At 44.4% G+C, this 19,024-nt stretch overlaps 1 protein-coding gene across 5 annotated transcripts in view; it reads right to left on the reverse strand.

Moving 5' to 3' along the window:
* Positions 1 to 319: 319 nt before the first annotated feature.
* The window catches only part of Ldlrad3 (low density lipoprotein receptor class A domain containing 3), a 247,230-nt gene continuing 228,525 nt past the window's right edge, over positions 320 to 19,024 (reverse strand). For all 5 annotated transcript variants that reach the window (XM_070032585.1, XM_070032587.1, XM_070032582.1 and 2 more), the window contains 2 exons: positions 5,762 to 6,107; positions 320 to 3,298 (listed from right to left, as the gene is read on the reverse strand). In XM_070032585.1, the coding sequence (XP_069888686.1) occupies positions 3,061 to 3,298; positions 5,762 to 6,107 (584 nt within the window). In that variant the 3' untranslated portion in view covers positions 320 to 3,060. The remainder of the gene's footprint in view (positions 3,299 to 5,761; positions 6,108 to 19,024) is intronic.

Raw genomic sequence — 19,024 nt, forward strand, 5'->3', positions numbered from 1 at the left:
CTGTAACCGTTATTACAGCCCCTTGCCCCTATCCTTGGAACATTGCTATAGCAACATTAGCTAACATCTATCTTTCAACATCTCCAGGGCCCATAATACGTATTAGTTAATCCCCACAACTTTACCTGTTCATTCCAGTCTCATCAGCTGCAGGATCTTCATCACCATTCATATTTTAAGGCCTCCATCAATACAGCCTTCATTTTAAATTTTATTGTGACATAAATTTATCACAGAAGCTAAGACAGAAACTATTACTTACTTTTTTTTTTTATTGCTGTACTGCAGGAAAGGAGGTCAAGCACCATTCACGACAATAGAAAGAATGAAACTGCAAGTTTATTTGAAAGTATAAAAATTAAAAAAAAAAAAACAAGCCTAGCCAAAACAACAAAAAAGCAACCACACACAACCATTCCAGTTTACATTAACTCTGAATGTCACACACTATTTATTAACCACTGAGTTGCATTAAAAAAAAATGTCAATTTCATGGTAGAGAGAGTTGAGTCGGGCGATAAGTTAGCAACCACGGTGAGACTATCTTAATGCTAAAATAAAAATGCTGATCTCATTTGAGAAAAAAGAGCAGAGATTATTTCCTCCTTGGAGTGAGTCAAAAATATTGCTAACCACCTATCTGACATCTTAAGAAGAGTGGGGGGTGGGATGGGGAGGAACAACCCCTAAATCCTGTGGTTTTACTATCATATAATATATATATATATATTTAAAAAATCCATTAAAAACCAAATCTATAATAAAAATGCCCTCCTGTTTATTTGTTTGTTTTTTAAATCATTAGTAGGCTCTCCTTATCTTCTAAAACCATTTGTTTTTCCTCAGATGCCTGAAGCAGAAAAGCAGGTGAGATTAACTCACTGGTATGCTTGATTAAAATTAGAATCCTTTCCTCTCAACAACTTTTAAAGCACCAGAAAAGAAGCAGAAGCCCATCCACGGGGGGAAGTAAAGCCACTCTGACTCAGAGATGCGATGAGCAGCCAGGCACTCTGTCTGCCATCCAAGATCTTGGCTGGACTACTCAGAAAACAACTCAAGCACTACTTTAAAAATGAAAGACACAACACCTAGATTCCTTTACTTAAAACAAAAAACAAAAACAACAGCAACAAAAAAACAAAACCCTCAATGGCTGGTTTTCCTGTAGATACTGTGTATTGGTTAAAAGAGGAAAAAAAATCTATACAACAGGATGGTGCTCTATCAACTGAACCACAGATCCACTTTTGGCTTTTTTTGGGTGGTTAACTGGACATAAATATCTCAAGGATTTGTTTGCCTGGGCTGGCTTCAAACCATGATCCTCAGCAATCAGCTTCCCAAGTAGCTAGGATTCCAGGCAGGAGCCACTGGCACCTGATCTTCAGACTTCTTCAGCATTTCTTCTGCTGTGGAAAGAACCTTGAACAGGTGAGAACTCCATTCAGAGGCTCCACATGGTTCCAGTTTTGTTCCAGGTTAGTCAGTATTAGGATTTTTTTTTCTTGCCAAATAGTACCTGCCTTTTTAACCCATGTATCTTTCCTGGGTGGGTCCTGTGGCTGGCTGGGGGCATTACCAAACAGGAAAACTAGAATAAATAGAAACTAAGAACTGGAGTATGCACCCCTCTTTCTGCATTAAGAACTCGATAAACATGCAGCAATACCACAAATGTCTGGTGTAGGGTTAGTCAAGGATGACATCAAGGGACCAGGTGGGGCAAAAGTGTAATCTCCTTTAGCATTTTTCCTTGAACTACATTAAAAGAAAAACCAAACTAAAAAAACAACAAAAAAAGAATGATAGCTTTCCTATACACATATAAATAGTCCCTTAACTAGAACGGGGAAAAAAAAAAACCCCAAACACACTGTTTTAAATGCATTTCTAAGGGATTAAAAAAAATCCAAATGGAAAATCTTGACTCCAAATCGTCTACTGCCCATGTCTCTCAGAGGAGAAACTCTGCTGGAGTATTAGGAGAGGCATGACCTGATTCTCACCTTGACTTGAGGTGCTAGTCTTAGGGCCTTGGGAAGAAGAGTATATGCAGTACTGAATTTGGCTCTAACATGTTAGAAACCAGTATGCTCAAGTTCTAGTGCATAGATAAAACAAGACTCTCAAGTGTTAAAAGAACTTAAAAACCTCACATGGAAGCTGCATGAATGAGCAAGATACGGCCACAACTATGGTTTACTGGACAAAGGGCAGGTCACCTTTTTGGCTCACTCAAATTGGCTCAGCCCTTGGCTACCGCAGGCCAGTTGAGAAGATACGGGTTCAGAAGTTGGAGAAGGAACTGTGGGGCCAAGGCAGGCTCAGGCTCTGGCAGGATGCAGGTTAGGAGCTAAGAACTCATGACAGGGACTCTTGTCTGGGTTGAGATGGGAATAGTATGATCTACACTGCCAGAGAAAGCCCTCAAATGGAGGAATCTAAGACTAATCTCTAGGGCCAATTTTCTTCTATCCAGGGAAGAGGGTTTCTGATACTTCAAGAAACCAAAATGTCACTGCTGATAGCTCATGTCTAAAGTTGTGTTTGGCCACTGCCTCCATTCAATGACAGGCTCCTGGTGGGATCATCCAGCCCCAATTCCCAAATGAACCTGGAAGGTCACAGCCTAGAAGAGAACTTGAATCCTATGTCCTTGTCCCTCCTGAACTCCCCCACCCCGTAGAAATGCTGTTTTCCCCAAAGACTACTTAAAAACCACCTCAAACTTGCCACTTATACGCAAGAGAGGTTCCAACAGTTACAGAATTACAGGAATTGTAAGCTTGTGATGTTTAAGGCCTGAAGGAAGAAGGACTTCTTTCTATAGAAAAGATGACAATGCATTTTGTCAACTGAGTGGCTGGAAAAATGTCAGGTTCAGGTTCTCCTCCAATGAAACGTGCTCAGATCTGAGGGGAGAGAGGCAGATGCTGCTCCAAATCTTGAGATATCCTTGAAGGAACTTAACAGAGCTTCCTTCCCACGATCACACGTTGTTAGACTGGAACAAGTTGGAGCAGACTAACCCATAATGGACTTTGGAATAGCTGAATTTTATACTTCTTCGGTGCCCTGCCTGGACACAGAGTCCCTGGACTCAGCAGTGCCCCCTGGAGGACCAGGCTGCCCTGGGCTTTGGTCAGTGTCTTCCACACTCAGGAGGCTACTGGCTGCTTGGGAGCTGGCACTGTTGACACTTCCCGACCGAGAGCGATAAGGAGGCAGGTTGGCTTGGTTCAGAGACTCAGTGTCCGAAGAGTAGGGTGGTGGAGGAAGGTCATACCATGCAGGTCTGCAAAAGAGAAAAAGGGGGAGGCAGTAGCGGGAGAGAGGCAAGGATGGGATGGGGGGAAGAAGATACATTAGAGTCAGACATACTGGAGACTTGGGCCTAGCTCCAACATCAGCCTGTTTCTGAGCTGATGCTTCTAGTGAGATATGAGATCTTCCCTCCAAGTATAAACACCAGAACAGCCAGTGGTCTGGAACAAGACAGAACAGAAGGATCAGGGTAGACTGGCTTGCTCCTGTCCCCTGGTCAGTGCCAAATCCACATCCTTCAGGTGGTGGACTTGGAATAATGGCTCCAGACAACACCCCAGGTCAGCTTAGGTGAGAGGTGCTTTGCTCTCTTAGCTAAATGTTCTGTGGCAAAGAAGCTGGGCTGCATCTTGAGAGAGCCTTTGACGGGGCCACAGAAGTTGGGAGTTCTTATTAAATCCACTTCCTGTGGACTTGGGTGACAGAATACCCTTTTGATACCCCATCTCTTTCTTTACATGTACTTTGCTTGAAAGAAAGTAGTTTCAACAGAAAAGATATTTTGGTTTTAGCTCTTCCTCCTGGGCCCCTGAAGCTTTATCTGTCTTCTGGGAGGACAGGAAGAATTGCCACTGGAAAGGGTCCAGGAAGGTGTCCAGCCACCCCGGTGTATGATTCCTGATGCAATACACAATGCACCTCAGGTCTCCAAGGTAGAAGGCTGCAGGGGAGAGTTCTGAAGGGCAGGATATGGGAACAGTAGACTCAGAAGGGCCCAGACACCTGTAGTCCATGGGTTTCTAAAATGGGCTATGGTGGCGGGGTTGGGGAGGGAATGCTAGTGAGATAACTCAGTGGAAGAACATGCACTTATCAAGTATGTGTAAGGCCTTAGGTTTTACACCCATACATAAACACACATACAAACACACACACACACACACACACACACAAACACACACACACACACACACATCATGTTAAAGAAAAGTATAGAGATGGGCTCTGGTGGCTCATGTCTAGAATCGCAGCTACTCACGAGGCTCAGATCTGAGGACCACAGTTCAAAGCCAAAGCAGGCAGGGATGTCTGTGAGACTCCTATTTCTAATTAGCCACTGAAAGTGGAAATGAGCTGTGGCTCAGGTGGTAGAGTGTTAGCCTTAAGCAAGAAAGCTCAGGGAGAGTATCCAGATCCTGAATTCAAGCGCATGCGCACACAGACACACACGCAGACACACACACACAGACACAGACACACAGACACACAGACACAGACACACAGACACACACACAGACACACACACGCAGACACACACACAGATACAGACACACACAGACACACACACACACAGACACAGACACACACAGACACACAGACACAGACACACAGACACAGACACACAGACACACACACACACACACAGACACACACACACACACACACACACACACACACACACACACACACACACACACACACACACACACACACACACACACACACACACACACACACACACACACACACACACCAGGAAAAGTATGGAAAAGAGAAAGGTGGATCATTGGATTATCTTGAGGGTCACCAAAGGAGAGAAGGGAAGGCTGCAGAGGCACCATTTAACTCCTTTTGTCATTTCATCTACAGAACTCTCTGCCTCGAGGTTTCTTATAGGCTGCCATTCTCATAAGAATTCCATTGCTTAAGAGTTTCATCCATCTTTTAGATGAAGTCAAGCAAAGTTAGGGGACTCATTTATTTTCTCATCCAGTCAAAAAACATTAACCAAACCTTTGAGAGGTGCTGGGAGCCAATCTGTGGTAGCAAGTGAGACCCAGAACTGGTAGGAAGTTTAACATGAGCCACTGTGGATTAACCAAGGAGCAGCAGGGCTCCAAGGCATCTGGGATCATATTCCATGTCCTCAGATACGTTAACTTAAAAGCCTAGGGTCTGGATTTCCTCTTCTGTTCACCCAGACAGATCTAGAACCTCCCTCAGTGAATTTATCCTCCCTCCCTTCCTCCCTCCCTCCCTCCCTTCCTTCCTTCTTCCTGCCTTCCTTCCTTCCTTTCCTTCCCTCACTCCCTTCCTCCCCCTCTTTTTTCTGCCAGTTCTGGAATTTGAACTCAGGGCTTAGGCGCTGTCCCTGAGCTTTCCCTAGCATTCTGCCACTTGAGCCACAGCACCACTGATGACTTTTTGCTGGTTAAATGGAGATAAGACTTTCACAGACTTCTCTTGCCTAGGCTGGCTTTGAACTGCAATCCTCAGATTTCAGCCCCCTGAGTAGCTAGTATTACAGGCATGAGGTATCAATGCCCAGTGTTAATGAGGTGTTGAGAAAACGAAATGGGATGACAGCTGGGAGAATTCTGCAAGGATCTGGCAAATGTCAATTGTTGTTGTGCCAGGCACAAGGTAAAAGCTAGGACAGCCAGGCCCTTCCTCTGTTAGCCCCTGCCCCTCTCTTCTATCTATCCTCGCTTACCTTTGGTCCAGCAGGGCCTGTGAGTAGGAAGGCGGGGAGCCTACTTCGGAGGCATTCTGTTCAGCCTGGGTGGCTACGTACTGGACGCCATTGTTGACGTTGTAGGTGACATTGCAGTGGTGGGGATGGTCCAGGACCACCAGGCGGGACAGCAGCACCGGGTGCTGCAGCCGGTGCACGGGCAGCGTCATGAGGTTGTTCCTCTTCCGCTGGTGATGCAAGACGAGTGCCAGCAGGGCCACCACCAACACAAAAATGACAGAGCTGCCGATGATGGCGTAGGTGATGCTGGGGTAGTATACCAGCTGGTTCTCGGAGGTCACAAACACTTGTCCACTGCCTGGTTCTGAGCAACCCCAGAGAGGAGAGATGAAGAAGAGAGGGTTACAAGTCAGCCCTCCTTCACTGTTTTCTACCCCCGTCCCTCCACCCCCAAGTCCTGGGGCTTGAACTCAGGTCCTGGGCATTGTCCCTTAGCTTCTTTTTGCTTAAAGCTAGCCCTCTACCACAGTGCCACTTCTGACTTCTTCTGCTTATGTGGTACTGAGGAATCGGATCCAGGACTTCATGCATGCTAGGCAAGTACTCTACCACTAAGCCACACTCCCCACCCTTTTTTCTTTTTCTTTTTTACTTTAAATTTAAAAAAATGTTATTATAAAGGTGATGTACAGAGGTGTTAGAGTTACATAAGTCAGGTAATGAGTGTATTTCTTTCTGGACAATGTCACCCCTTCCCTCACTCTCCCCAGTTTGTCCCTCCCACCCCCACCTCCTAGTTGTAAGTTCATTTTCAACATAGCGTCTAGTGAGTAGCACTGCTGCATTTGTTCACCCTTTGTCCCTTCAATTCTGTGCCTCCTCTTACCTTCCCAAAGACAAATAAACGAACAAGTAAGACAAAAAGAAAATAAAAAGAGCAACCAAGAGGAAAAATAAAACTTGTTTCCATTTCCTGGAATTCATTTTGATAAATATTACTTTATATGATCAGATGCACATAGGCATTGTGACTTTGTGCTCCTCTCCTAAGAGTATCTCCTTTGATCTCACTATGTGTGAATACCGAGTCCTGTATAATTTATCATGTCCCAGTGTATTTTTAATTTGTGTGTGTGTGTGTGTGTGTGTGTGTGTGTGTGTGTGTGTGTGTGTGTGTGTGTGTGTGTGTGTGTCACTTGTAGGCCTTGAACTCAGGGCTTGGGGTTGTGCCTGAGATCTTTTGTTCAAGGCTAGTGCTCTACCACTTTGAGCCATAGACCACCTCCCGTTTTCAGGTGGTTCATTAGAGATAAGAGTCCCATGGACTTTACTGCCTGGGCTGGCTTTAACTACCATCCTCAAGTCTGAGCCTCCTAAGTAGCTAGGATTACAGGCATGAGCCACTGGCGCTCAGCTCCCCAGTTATTTTAGCTTTGGTTTCTGCACAAGAGAAAACATGCTGTTTGTGTCTCTGAGCTTGGCTTATCTCACTTAACATGATTTGTTCTAGATCCATCCATTTCCCTGCACCCTTCACCTTTTAAATCAGCTCTAAAACTTGCATGCAAATGTGGGAGACAGTGCTATGCATAACAGTCAGAATGTAGAACCACCAGATGTCTATCTACTGCCTATAGAATGAATATACAACAAGTGGTGGCTTCACCACACCCAGATCTTCAGTAGACTGCAGGTATCAATGGTTGAGGGGTTCCAGAGACTTCTCCACGGAGGAAGAACTGGGCATGCTCAGGATGCAGAGCTCAGCACTGTCCAGTGCATATGTGATTCATTTTCCCCACAATGCCACCCAATTTCTGCCATCACCTTTTAGCAAATCCCAAAGCTTCCCTCTATCATATCAAATAAATATATTGGGTACCCTTTGGGGCTTGGGAAGAATACTGTAATTTTTTCCTTGCTTTCTGGGCATCATTTGCAAAGGAAGGCATATTTTCACAGAAGGAAGAACAAGGAAACACTCAGCAGATCAATGACAATTTAAATACAACTGATGATAACTCAGGATAGACAAGGCTGCCTATAACAGATGCGTGCCCTTAGCCATGTAACAGATGTGTGGAAATTAATTTTTTTCCTTCCTTCCTTCCTTCCTTCCTTTTCTTTTTTTCTTTCCCTCTCTTTCTCTTTCTGTCCTTCCTACATGTGTATATGTCTCTGTGTGTGTGTGTGTGTGTGTGTGTGTGTGTGTGTATCTTTCTTTTCTTTTGTGTGTGTGTGCATGTGTGCCAGTAATGGGACTAGAACTTAGGGTGCTGTGCACTCACTTATTAGATTTGTCTGCTTAGGCTAGCTTCAGACCTTGGTCCTCAGTATCTCAGCCTCCTTAGTAACTAAGATTACAAGCTTGTACCACTGGCACTTGGCTTGAAGCATACATTCATTTATTTATTTATTATTTGGAAGAGCTTGGCCAAAACTGTGATATCAGGCTGGATTACCGTGTATCACCCCAAAGTGTAATAAAATATGGTTGAGCACATCAAGTCCCTTATGCAGTAAAATAAACCAGGCTCCAAAGATCCCATATTATATGATTCTGCTTATATGGAATACCCAGGAAAGGCAAAGTTACAGGGACAGGAAGAACAGTGGTTGAGTGCTTGAGTATGAGGATTAATGATAACTAGGTATGAGGGATCTTTCTGAGATGATGAGAATGTTCTAAAAACTGGATTATGGAAAATTCACTAAAAATCATTGCCTGTATTCTTAAGCTGGGTGACTTTTATGTTATGTAAATGAGACCTCAATAGAGTTGTTTAAAAAGTCAGCTCTGGAAAGCATAATTAACATCCGGGGAATAGGAGAGGTCTTGTGGTGGAAATCATTTTCCGCTGGCAATACAGAGTATAGCACATACGAGGAAGGCAGTTAGGGGCACGGAGAACTTGCTGTAACTGTGAAGTAAGCCAGTGTTGAGCTTTCTAGATAGAGCACAGGCCAGCGGGGACTTTGGAGTCAGCCTGGGTTCCAACCCAGCCCCGTAAGGACAGCGCTGCCTGCCTTCTGGCTGCAAAATGGAGACAGCAATGCTTCTGGACTATAAAATAAATCAGCAATCAATAAGCATTTAGAAGAGCCGCCGACACTGCGCGATACATTCAAGTGTGTGTTTAATACTCCCAAGTGTGTGCTTTACCACCCCTCCGTGCCTCATAACAACTTTATGAAGTGGGCATTCTTTTTAAGATGAAGGTAGGGAACCATGGGGAGGTTGAGTCCCTGGACCTAGGTCATGTGGGTTGGAAGTGAGGAGACCATTTGAGCTGAGCCTTGTCCCTAATGCTCTGCCCTGGGAACCCCACAAGGCCCACTAGATATTTCCCAAGAGGTCCTGGGGTGAGGAATCCAGACATACCTCTACTGGCTACCAATATCCTCCAATCCACAAGTGCTTATGAGTCACTCTCAAAAAAATTTTGTTGTTGGTGGTGGTTGTAGGATTTGAACTCCAGGCTTAGGCATTGTCCCTGAGCTCTTTTGTTTAAGGCTAGCACTCTACCACTTTGAACAACAGCACCACTTCTGGTTTTCTAGTGGTTAATCAGAGAGTAGTCTCACAGACTTTTCTCCCCAGGCTGGCATTGAACTACAATCCTCAGATCTCAGGCTGCTGAGTAGCAAGGATTATAGGCATGAGTCACCAGCACCTGGCTCGCTCCCATAATTCTGAAGTGATGGGTTTCTCAGCCAGCAGGACATACCTGGCAGCCTCAGGAAGGTCTGAATTTGTCATCGGGTCTCATTAGTGAGTTCTTAGCATTCACATTCTTAGTACTCTCCTTAATAGCATCTCTGGACCAGTGGTAGAAGTGCTGAGAACCTTCTTTTTGGAGTGTGGGGTGGGTGGGCTTTGACATGGGGTGCAGAGACCTTAAACCACTGACTTGGGTTCAATCATCTGCGGTATGAATACAAGTGGGAGCCTTTAAAGCAAATGGAAAGTAAACAGCTCACAGATCTTAACGATGTCACTTAAAACTCTGAAAGCAGGCTCTCTCCAGACCTGCCCACTCTGGCAGGAGAGAAGAAAGAGACAATCACATTTGCTGGAGAATTATGATGTTGTATAATTCAGTGGAGCCTGCCCTTTCTTCCTCTCTCTCTCTCTCCTCTCTCTCTCTCTCTCTCTCTCTCTCTCTCTCTCTCTCTCTCTCTCTCTCTCTCTGTAAAATGTCATCTTGTATTAATTCATTAACTAGGTTCACTTTCCTTCGGTGCTTAATGAGCCTGCTAGCCAACTTACTAATATCAGAGTTGCCTGGGACCTGAGTTCCAAGTGTATAGTCCACAGATAATGAAGTTTCCATTTGTTCTGGCTGTACCTCAAGTGAATGGCCCTGTATATTGTTGTCAAACACCTTCAATTTCTGATCGTGCCTGAACTTGTAGTGCATGGATTCTGAGCCAGCTGCAGAGCCCAGAGTACTTTCAAAAGGGACGTTTCCCCGTGGTGGCTGGTGATGGGACAGGCTGGCTTTGGTATCACTCCTGGGTGCAAACTTGTCACACATTTGTGTATATATCACAACAGTTTCCCAGCAGGCCTTTTACTAAGTCCCTCAGGGGTGCTGCTCAGACTGGCGGAAGGGACTATGGCAGCCGACACGGGTGACTCGCTGTTCCTTTCCTTCTACAGAATTCCTCCCTCCATATGCAAATTCAATTTCCTACAGGCTACTATTTATTTCGCTTCTATTGCAGCAGACCAAGGTAAAGTTTGATTTTGTATTTTGCTGATCTTGGGAAAACTGGGTATATTCATGTTCAGGCACAGCTAGTGGAGGGTCAACCAATGCAAACTCAGGCAGGAAGGAAGCGAACTGAGTAGAACCTGCTCTCCATCCCCAGGCTCACAGCTATGGGTTCTAGGTCCCTGGCTTCAAGCAACTGGGGATGCAATATATTCAGAAAAAAAATCATATAAACTGAACATGTAGTCTTATTTATTTTTGCAATGTTAAGTGCATTCTGAATGCTAAACCAGCACTTCACCACTGCACTATATCCCAGCCCAGGAAATAACTTTTCAATATAACTACTCATAAAAGCACTGTTCATAACAGCAAAATATACTACACATGATCTGAATGTGTATCACTGTAGGCCTGGCTTAATAAATCATGTATATACACATAATATCATTTATAATTTAAAAAAATCAAGGCATTACATATACTGATGTGGGAAATGACTGGAAAGATATACTGCTTTTTTAAAAAGCCAAAATCCACTAGAGAATTGCTAAGGTTTGGGTATTGCTAAAAAAAGCATGATCTCCAAGTTTTTATGTGTTAAAACTCAATCTGCAATATCCCATGTGAGGTACTAAGAGGATAGAAAATCCAATTATGTTGCTGAATGGTGGGGCACTTAGAAGGTGATTAAGATTAGATGATGTTGTTAAGGGTAGAGACCCAAGACTGAATCCTGGGTGGCTTTATGTGGAAAAGAAAACCAACTCTTTGTCTTATATATAGGTTTATCTGATTTGAGGAAGGGATGGGGAATCACAGAAAAGGTAAGACAAAGGAAAAACCAATGCAAAAGCTATACTCACTAGACACTATGTTGGAAAGGAACTTTACAACTTGAGGGTGTGTGTGTGTGGAAGTTTGTGGGGAGGGAAAGTGGAGAAAATGAGGGAGGGGGTAACACTGTTCAAAAAGAAATGTACTCTTTACCTTATGTAACTGTAATGCCTCTGTACATCACCTTTACAATAAAATAAAATAAAAAAATAAACTAATCACATTCTGATAAATGGCTTAGAGGAGGAAAAGAACGGTAGGTGCAGTAAAAGCGCTGTCCTGGACCATGTGGCAGACAACTGGTTTCAGTCTACTGCGTACTCTCCTGAGCTGCCTTTGCTTTCCCTTTGTCAAATACACTTGTTAACTTACTAAAACTGTCCTCGCTGTTCCCGACTTTATTTCTATATCCCTGGAGAGCAAGAACCCACCACACTCCTTCACCACCCTGTATGTGTCAGAGAAAATGCTTCTTGCCACCAGAGCATAAGAGGATGGAGACAGCCAAAACCTGCTTAAAAATTCAACCACTCTCAAGATGTGCAACTCACCCAATAAGAAGTAATGACATTTAGGCTATGTCCAGGAGAAAATGTATATACCTCATAGTGCCAGCCAATGGAGAGACCGAGGGAGAGACTTTGCACACTAGTGATGAGGGGGAGGGGAAAAGAAAGCAAGGACACACACACACACACACACACACACACACACACACACACACACACACACACACACACAATCTGTCTTACACCATGTGGTAGCCTGTGTCCTCTTGGTTTTCTGCTACCAAGAAGACCCTCACCAAACAGGGGCCCTTGAATCTTTATAACTGTAAGCAAAGCCCAGAAGTGCAAGCAAAGCTTAGGGTTATAAAAACTCATCCAGCTTCAAGTATTTCATGAGAGCAATGCCAAATGGATGAGTCTAAGAATGTACAGCACATTTCTGGAAGGCGAAAGGCACAGGGGACAAGGATGGGGAGCTCCAGGGAGAAGAGATACAAATGGATACGTTTCAGAAGGAGGCTCCCTTTTCATTGTTCACTACTACTATGTCCATTTATTTTAAAAAATACTGTCCTCTTCCTTTGCCTTTTCTTGGCTGACGGTGTGTCTCTGTTTCATTATTTTCCTTTTCTTTCTCCCTGTAGGTGTCAGGAGCTCTTGGGGCTCCGGTCTTCTTGTCTCACACCCATGGGGACATGTCGTACTGAAGAGAGGCTCCTGAGGATGGCTCCTAGCCTCTAGCCTGGACTTGAGTCCAGAATTCCTGCTCTGACATATCTGCTGCACTCCAAACTATCATTCCTTCAGAAAACACATGAAAAAAATCAACTCCTGTTCCTCTTTATAAAAATAAGGTTTTCTCCAAATGAAGTACTTTTTTTAAACTCAGGTTCAGTGAGGCATAATGTAGGCACAATAAAATGTGCTCTCTAAAATGTACAGTATGAGGAGGTTGGCAAAGTGAACAGATGCATAATCACCTCGACAATCAACATCTGGAGCCTTCCATACTGTACTCCCAACCACCTAAATTCTTTTGTGTACCACTGCAATCAGTCTCCTCCCCTCCTTCCCAGCCATGGGGAAACCACTGGTCTGTTTGCTGTCCAACTAGATTTGCCTTTTCCACAAAGTCACAGAATGAAAATCATACAGGCTCCTGACCTTTTGTGACTGGTTTCTTTTATTCAACACACCGCCTCTGAGATCCATCCATGTTTCCACCTGTTAGTATTTTGCTCCTTTGCACAGCTGAGTAGTATTCAGTGGCCTGAATGTATCAATGCATGCTACATTCATCAATTCACCAGCAGAGATGGGGGCTGGATTGTTTCCAGTTTGGAGAACCAAATAATTTTTGCTGACATGTATTTTCATATTTCTTGGGTATACCAAGGACCAAGACTACTGGGTTGGCTGAGAAGCGAATACCTGACTTTATTTAAAAAAAAAAAAAAAAAAAAAAAAAACAACAACCAAAAAACTGCCCCATTATTTCCCAGAGCTGCAGTGGTCTTCTGTACCCTGCTTCATACTAAGCAGAAATGTGTGGGATCCCAGCTGTCCCACATCCCTGTCAGCACTTACTATTATCAGTCATTAAATTTCAGACAAAACCTCTCTGAGGTTTTAATTTGCATTTCCTAATGATCGTGATGTTGGGCATCTGTCCTTGTGTTATTTGTCACTGCCTGTTTGCTTTGATGAAGTGTTTATTCAAATATTCTGCCCATTTTTTTTTAAAAAAAAAAACTGGATTGTTTGGCTTATTATTACTGAACCGTAAAGATGTTTCTTAAATTCTGGGACATAGTTCCTTTGTATCATAAATGTTCATGCAACTATTCTTCCATGCCATGGCTTGGCTTGTCATTTTCTTTACAGTGTTGTTTTCAAGGGAATTGTTCTTTATGAAGTCAATTGTATCAACTCTTTCTTAATGGTTTGTGTTTTTTATATTCTGTCCCAGGAATCTCCCTTTAAATCTTTACCCAGGAGTTTGATAGCTTTAGTTCTTCCATTTACATGTACAATTGACTGCAAGTTAATTTCTGTTTATGGCACAAGGAAAAGGTCAAGGTTCTTTTTATCTCTCCATTTAGATACCAATTTTTCCAGCACAGCTTGTTGAAAAGTCTGTCTTTTCCTAGTGAATCACTTTGACATCTTTGCTTCAAATCAATTGAGCATATGGATTTGGGTCCATTTCTAGACTCTACTCTGTGTATTTCACTCTGTCATTACCAATGTGTATAACTACAGCCTTATAGTTGAGTCTCTAAACCAGCTAATACCGGCTCCTACAACCTATTTTCCCTTTCTAAATTGAAACTTCTGATTATAAAAAATTTATGCTAATGATTAAAATTAAACTAATATGTAAATGTTCAAGGCAGACAAATGCCTTCCTCTTCCCTTATCTACTAGCATTCTACTAGATAAATGCAGTTCTTAGTTGGGTGTAGACCAAGGTTGGCTAACTTTCTGTTAAAGGACAGAGAGTAAATATTTATCTGACACTGGAGTATAATGGCAGCCACAGAAGGCAATATACAGACATCTAGGAAAGAGTATGGTCATAGAGCCCAGCTCTATTTAGTAAATAGGCAACAGGCCAGGGCTGTGCTATAGTTTGCAGTGCAGATCCTTCAAAACGGTTGGTGATGCACACACACACACATACAATGCTGCTTAGATATTTCTGTCTGGGGGCATCTTTCTTCACTAACAGAAGTGGGCCTTGCACTCTCACTAGGCTTTTTTGCCCAAGACCGGTGTTCTACCACTTGAGCTACACCTCTACTTCCAGCTTTTTTCTGTCTAATTGGAGATAGGATCCCATGTATAATAATCAATGCATAGTTATATGTATCTTACATGCAGACACATCATGATTTATTCAACCAATCCTTCACTCTAGTCCACTTAGGTTGCTTTTTCTCCTTAGGTTGCTTTTTGCCAACAGTGCTAGAGCATACAGACAGATGCACTAGTCTGTAGGAGCTATAGTGCTGCAAATCGCTATGTAACCCTCTTCATGGTCAGGGTCTACTATAGACTGGGTTTTCCTCCCTCACCCCAATATAACAGAGGTGAGAAGTGGGACCTTTCAGAGGTGATTAGGTGAGTAATAAATGGATGAGTGCAGATAATCTTTTTCTCCTCACTCCACTGTCTCCTTCTCTCTGTCTCTTCCTTTCACCCGTACAATGTCTTTGGCAATGCTGTGATGCAGGAAGGAGGCCCTCACTAGATGTGGACTCTGGGTCTTGAACTTCTCCACCTCCACAATTCTTACTAAATCGTTGTGCTTTACCAATGATCTAGGGTGTGATATTCTGTGACAGCAGCACAAACCAGACTGAGACGGGTTCAAGAGAACTGGTATGTAAATGAGTGATCTGGGTTCACGAGGAGTCTGGACACAGTCCCTGGAGACGACCAGTCTCCTGGCTTGAACAACACTGTGTTGTCTTGAATGCTCTCCTTTTCTCTGTCTATATTGAGTCATTAGGTAGGGGTGGTTCTATTGGGTAAGTTTCCCAGCCTCTGCACCTTTCTTCTCATGGCCATATCCAGCCTGGGAAGAGAAGCCTTTCTGTGCAGGGTACACCTTCAGTCTCTCTGAATTCCAGTCTCCCTCAACTTCACACCAGTTTGAGTACGATCCAGCATCGGCTTGCTATGGGATTCCTATAAAGGTCTTCAGATCAAGGGCTCTCAATGGCTCACCTCCTTGGCCAGGCATTTACAGAAGGAAGCTCCACTTGCCTCTCATTTACAACATGACCTTCCTAGAAGGGGCGGGGAATTTAGAGTTGGGATGAGGAACTGCCTATAAAAGGTCCCTGCCTTTCTGATTCAAACTAGAAAATCCAACAGTACCAACCATCATGACACTCATAATTGACTCGAACTATAATTAATAATAACAACAATAATCTCTACACAGTCTATAGACAATTGAACGGTATTCCTCTGAGAAAAGTACATCCACTCAGAACTTCAAAAATGAGACCTTATTTGGGAAAGGGTATTTTCAGATGTAATTGTGATATGGATCTAAGATAAGCTAGGTACTCGGAAGGGATCACAGTGGGCTCCAAATCCCATTTTGACACAGAAAAGGGGGGAAGACACAGACACAGACAGGTCAGCTGCTGTTCAAAGTCAGAGGCAGAGACTAGAGTCTTGAGCTGCCCCCTCCCGCCCCCCCAAACCAGGGCTTCTAAGAGCTGTCAGCGGCCTTCTGAATCCAGGAGGGCCGCACAGATGGTTTGTCTCACAGGACTGCCAGAAAAACAAAACAAAACAACCCCCCCCCCAAAAAAAAAAACCCAGCCATGTCAGCATCCTGGTTTTAGATGCGGATTTTTGTAGCAGAACTGCAAGAGTAAGTTCTGCTTCTGGGCTTTAACCCCTTTGCCTCCCTCCTGAGTTATGGTGCTTTGACATGACACCTGTGGTATGGTTAGACTTTTGTGGGTAAGGAGCCCGGCACATAGGCTGAGAATCCTGTGTCTCACACACACACCTGTGGAGTGATTAGTACCAGTTGTTAGAACCAGCATGTAGGAAGCCAGAGGAGCCCGTTTGGTCTGGATCCAGAATCTGTGCTGTCAACCCAAGATCTTACTTGTTTCACACATAGTCATCTTTTCATGGAGCATCATCATCAGGAGCTGGACAACCACCTGGACTCTCCTGTTGTGTAGCGGACCCTGCACAGGCCACCGGGGAGAGCTGGGTGCCATCTGGCATCTCATCTCCCATGTGTGCCAAAGACTCAGGACAAAGGCTGATCCTTTTCATGTCCCCAAGGAGCCCAAGCCTGCCCTGGTGTGCTCTCCCTCCCCGTCCCAGAGGAATGAGCATGTCACTGCTTCTTCTGTCCCCCAAACCCAATTACCCAGGGAAGTGCTGAGTGTGCACACTTGGAGCTGAGGGCAGAACACTAAATAATTCAGAGCATGGCTGATAACAGAAGCATTATACACGGGGCTCCCCAGTGGGAGCTTGGGTGACCATGGTGAGCTCACGGCTGCTTCAGATTTCAGATCTGAATGTGATGACCCAGGCCCCACTGGGAGGCAGGGCTGTTCATGTTGCTCCAGTCCCAGAGTGGGCAGGAAAAGGATGCCTGACAGGGGAGCCAAGGCATGTCCAGGGACAATCGGGACTCTGCATACCAGGTCTTGCCATCCGCTGCCTTAGATCTTCTTCTCTAGCTATGGTCACCTGTGTCTCCTCTGCTCTGGCTCTCTACAGGACCCTTTCCACTTAGGTATGGGGCGCTCCTTCTACAACACTTCAGATCACTATTCAACACCCTCCAGTGGGCTGCCCATAAACTCAGCATAAAGCCAAATTGTTCCCAGTCACCACTGACCCTCCACTGTTGCCCTCCCTGCCTACTGCTAACTGCAGACCCACCAGCCTAAGCATCCTTGTTGTGGTTCTGGGACATGGAGCTCGTGCCTGATCTGGGATCTTCTTGTGTCTTCTATGCGGTGCCTCCTTCCTGGCCTTGGTATCCTCCTCTTTGTCTCTGCTCCTTGGCCAATGTTGTTTCTGGGCCCTGAAGACATGATCTTATGCCCTTACCCTGCTTTATCTGCCTCCATGGCACTTGTCTCTGACTGTCACTGTACACTGTGTTTGTGTGACACTGTATTCTCTTTCTAGTAGAATGTAACTAAAAGAGGACCCTGGGGATCTTGCTAACTCTTCTCTGAGAATCCAATGTCTCAATTAGTGATAATTTGCAGAGGACAGGTACTCTCTGCCCCTGTGGCCTTGGGATGTCCCAACAATCTGCATGTTCTACACCAAGCATCTCTGATGGGAAGTGCTTTGTGGAGAATATTTCATTTAGCTTCACAGATCAGACAGGGAGGTCACCTCCCACAGGTCACTTCATCAGGAAGTAACAGAGCTGAAACTTGAGCCCAGATTCATCTGACCAACACCCAGAGGCCCTGGTCTAATGCTCATTTTTCTCCTTTATAAAGCAGGGAGAATGAATCCTCCACTTTGTAGAGATACTGTCACATCCCTGTCACGGACTGATAAATCTGTACGAGCTATGAATATCATTCACACATGCTTGTCTACTCACATGTGAAAGTGAGGTATAAGCATGAAGGAGGAAGGAGGCAGGATGTACAGTGGTTGTCTAGGTTTGGGAGCTTGATTGACTGCCGTAACGTCCTAGTTTTTCCAAGAACTACATGAGTGATTCAGGGCAATGGATTCTGCTTTTATAAGCCTCATTTGTACAACTGGGATTGAAATCCAGTAGCTACCACAGAGATGATATGAATAATAAAGACTACTATCTTAAGCTAAGGATCAGTACCTCATGCTTGTAGTCTTAACTACTCAGGAGGCTGAGATTCAGGGGATCATGTTTGGAAGCTAATTCAGGCAGAGAAACATGTCAGACTCTGTCTCTAGAACAACTAGCCCAAAGCCAGGCAGGAGTCCTGACTCAAGTGGTAATGTGACAGCTGAACAAGCAAGCTGAGGAAGTACAAGGTCTTGAGTTCAGACCGTAATATTGATGCAAAAAAGAGAAAAAAAAAAAAAGGACTGTTGTTTTAAGTTTGAGCTGTGTACCCATGGTGAGTTTACTTCTTTTCCTCTGTGCAAATATAATAAATCTAATGCTCTTTTCACACTTGACTAAAAGTGTCTGGAAGGTGTAGAATGGCACAGAGGGAATGTGTCTCCAAGGAAAGCAGCAAGGACAGCTAGGATTCTCCAGGCTCTCATCTTCTGAGAAAGGAGGAGGAGTCTGGCTGGTTCTGAAGAAGACCAGTTGGGATTCAGAAACAAAAGCCAGGCACAGGCCTGACCCCAGAACACTCAGCTTGGGGGGATCCTGGGATCCCATCCCTCCAGCACTGCTGCTACAGCCTCCACATGCCTTTGGGCACATCCTCTCTCAAACCCAGAAGTTTCACGGCACTGTCCCAGTCATCAACAACCGAGAGCGTCCTACCATCCACCCTGATTTCCTGTTTCAAATACCCTGTGGCACTGGAGCGCCCTCATGGATTGCGATTCCAAACACATCTCCATCCTCGATTTAGATGTGGATTGAAAAAGCTTAATTTAAAGGGCAGACCGACAAATGATTGAATCAAAAGAGAACCACCGAAAACCCCCACTGAACCATCACCATAGCAACTCAAGTTACTAAAATTAACTAAAGT

The sequence above is a fragment of the Dipodomys merriami genome, unplaced genomic scaffold (assembly GCF_024711535.1).
Source record: "Dipodomys merriami isolate MVZ:Mamm:240054 unplaced genomic scaffold, mDipMer1.0.p SCAF_21, whole genome shotgun sequence".
NCBI lineage: Eukaryota > Metazoa > Chordata > Mammalia > Rodentia > Heteromyidae > Dipodomys > Dipodomys merriami.